The sequence below is a fragment of the Elephantulus edwardii genome, unplaced genomic scaffold (genome assembly GCF_000299155.1).
Source record: "Elephantulus edwardii isolate Elephantulus edwardi_28Jun2011 unplaced genomic scaffold, EleEdw1.0 scaffold00043, whole genome shotgun sequence".
NCBI lineage: Eukaryota > Metazoa > Chordata > Mammalia > Macroscelidea > Macroscelididae > Elephantulus > Elephantulus edwardii.
The window spans coordinates 18,177,831-18,180,579 of NW_006399793.1; the positions used below are offsets into that span (position 1 = coordinate 18,177,831).

General features: G+C 36.1%; 1 protein-coding gene across 1 annotated transcript in view; it reads right to left on the minus strand.

The window, feature by feature from the left end:
• Nucleotides 1-673: 673 nt before the first annotated feature.
• The window catches only part of RIOK2 (RIO kinase 2), a 42,259-nt gene continuing 40,183 nt past the window's right edge, over nt 674-2,749 (minus strand). The window contains exon 10 of the mRNA XM_006885380.1: nt 674-838. Coding sequence (XP_006885442.1) covers nt 674-838 — 165 coding nt within the window. The remainder of the gene's footprint in view (nt 839-2,749) is intronic.

The window sequence follows — 2,749 nt, forward strand, 5'->3', positions numbered from 1 at the left end:
TGAAGAATTTGGTGCTAATACAGTTTGGTTGAGTAATTTCAAAGTGAGGGAAAACGTACGTAATCACCAAGGGCAAGTGTTGTGTGCCGCTGAGTTGGAACTGAGTCATAGCTGACCCTTTGGTGGGCTTTCAGAGACTGAACTGCAAGAGAATACTCATCTTTTTCCCATGAAGCAGCTGGTGGATTTGAATCATCTGCTTTAGTATTGGCAGTTTAACTTCTTATAACCACACCATCAGAGTGGAACTTCTTATAACTATGTCATCAGAGTTCTCTTCAAGTGCAAGTAGTTCTCCCATAACTAACTTATAATCCAACAACTTGCTGTTTTGAGTACAGACCAAAAGAAATACATAATTAAAAAAAATAGTAATATTTAGACTAAAACACCCAAAAGAAATATACCTCACAAAAAACCACAACAATCTCTAAAAACCTACAGTTTAAGAAAAAAAAAGATCTTAGCATATTTTCAATAATCATTCAACTTATTTTGAAAAGATGGACTGCTCTAGCAAAAATACTATAATAGAAGGCAGAGACTGAGTCAAATTTAATAGGAGGAAAATGGATTTATTTACATAACATCTATTGTTGTCCCAAAAAGATGGAAAATACTTAAAAAGGGAACATAGGAACTTTTTCCAAAGATATTATAAATATTCAACATCTTAGTCTCCCCAAAAGCTAGATGTTTCCAAGCTGGATTTAATATTTTGCATGTTGTCCCTTCGCTGCTTTGTAAACAGATTTGCTTCTCCTTTCTGCAATCGACGTCTGACAGCTGCTTTTTGCTGTTTTGTCAACTGACGTTTCACTTTCTGTTTTACCAGTTCCTAAAAAAGAAAATTTTTAAATTAGTATCATTGTTAATAAATCATTCCCATAAGCTATTGCTGTGTGCCAAGTCACACAATAAAAAGATTTATACTATTTCAAATTTGTTAAGATCATGAATTTTAAAGTTTCCAGTCACTAATAGTATTTTGTAATGAATAAACTGCTGAATAAAAAATCTGCTGTCAGGAACCTCTCCAGAGTACAGGAGAGCAATGATGTCAGTCTGGAGACTAAGGGGCACCTGATCCAGGCCACAGTCTTTGCAATTACTAGCTATGCGTCAGAAAGCTGGACAATGACTAAGAATAGTAGAATTGATGCCTTTGAGCTGTGGTGCTGGGTAAGAGCATTGAATATACACGGGCTACCAGAAGAACAAACAGAATTGTCTTGGGGAGGGTGAAACCAGGCTGCTCTTTAGAGGCAAGGATTCTGAAGCTTCGTCTGGGCTTTGTGCATGTTGCAAGGAGGAACCAGTCCTTGGAGAGGGACATCATGCTTGACAGGGTAGAGGGACAGCACAGGAGAGGAAGATCCTTGATGAGATGGCTTGATTCAATGACTGGGAATATGTCAGAGACAATAAAGTTGGAACAGGATCGAGCAGGGTTTAGGGCTGTTGTACTCAGGGGTTGCTATGAGCCACAAGTGACTCGAAAGCATTTAACAACAATGGTATTTTATGTGCTTTATGTGCCAGCAATAAATAAAGCTCCTTATAAAATAGAGGCTAAATTCCAAAAAGAATTATCCATTACTAGCAAAAACAGTATACAGTCACAACTCTTTAAATAACAAATCAGCACAACGCCACCTGGTGTCCATAGTGAGAATGGAAAATGAAACACCACACACTGCCCCATTTCCAAGTAAAAATAGTTTTGTAGTGGAAAATGGATTGTGTAAATAATTACGATTAGTCAAAATATATACTTTATAACTCTAGGTGTATATACAATCTAATGGCAGCAGTTATCCATGAAGAAGGCTTCACAGTTTTGGGAGATCTACAATGCTTTCTTAAAAAAATTTTACTAGTGATTATAAATTTTTTATTAGTCAGTACATCAAATAGATATGTTAAAGGACTAAAAAAGATGTATTTGGTTGTGAGATCATTTTCATTAAACTCTAATTTGCCATTTTTTCATTTCAATGACTGACTGAAACTAGTTCCAAGAATATACAAGAAATTCTGTATCTCCGCCACTTATTTTGTTATTTTTTGACAGTATCTTTTACATATATGTGCCCTGCTTTTTATTTAAAATTCATTTGCCATTAGGTATAAAGGATAAAACATGTAAAATTACAAGGAACAAACACCGTATAACTGTCAAGATACTTTCACTGGGATTTTTCTTTTCACGTATAGCTTTGAGTTACTCTAAAGCTTTAGGTTTTGTTTATTGTGGTTTTTTTCGTTTTTTGTTTTTGGTAGGGATTGTGGTTGTAAATTCTCTCAGCTCCTGCTTGTCTGGGAACTTCACCCTCATTCTTGAAGGATAGTTTCATGGGATATAGTATTCTGAATTGACATTCTTAGTGTTCTTTCCTTCAGCACTTTGCATATATAACTCTATTGCCTTGTGGCCTCTAGTATTTCTGATGACAAACCAGCACTTACTCTTACAGGGGATGTTTTACCTGTGATTATTTGCTTTTCTGTAGGAATCAGATCGATTACATCTGTGGAAAGAACCGCTGGAGAAGCTCAATATCAGCTGTGAAAACTAGGCCAGGAGCTTGATTGTGGAATAGACCACCAACTACTCATATGCAAGTTCAAGCTGAAACTGAGGAAAATTAAACCGAATCCACAGGAGCCAAAATATGACTTTGAGTCTATCCCACCTGAATTTCAGAACCATCTCAAAAACAGGTTTGAGGCCTTGAACACAAATGAG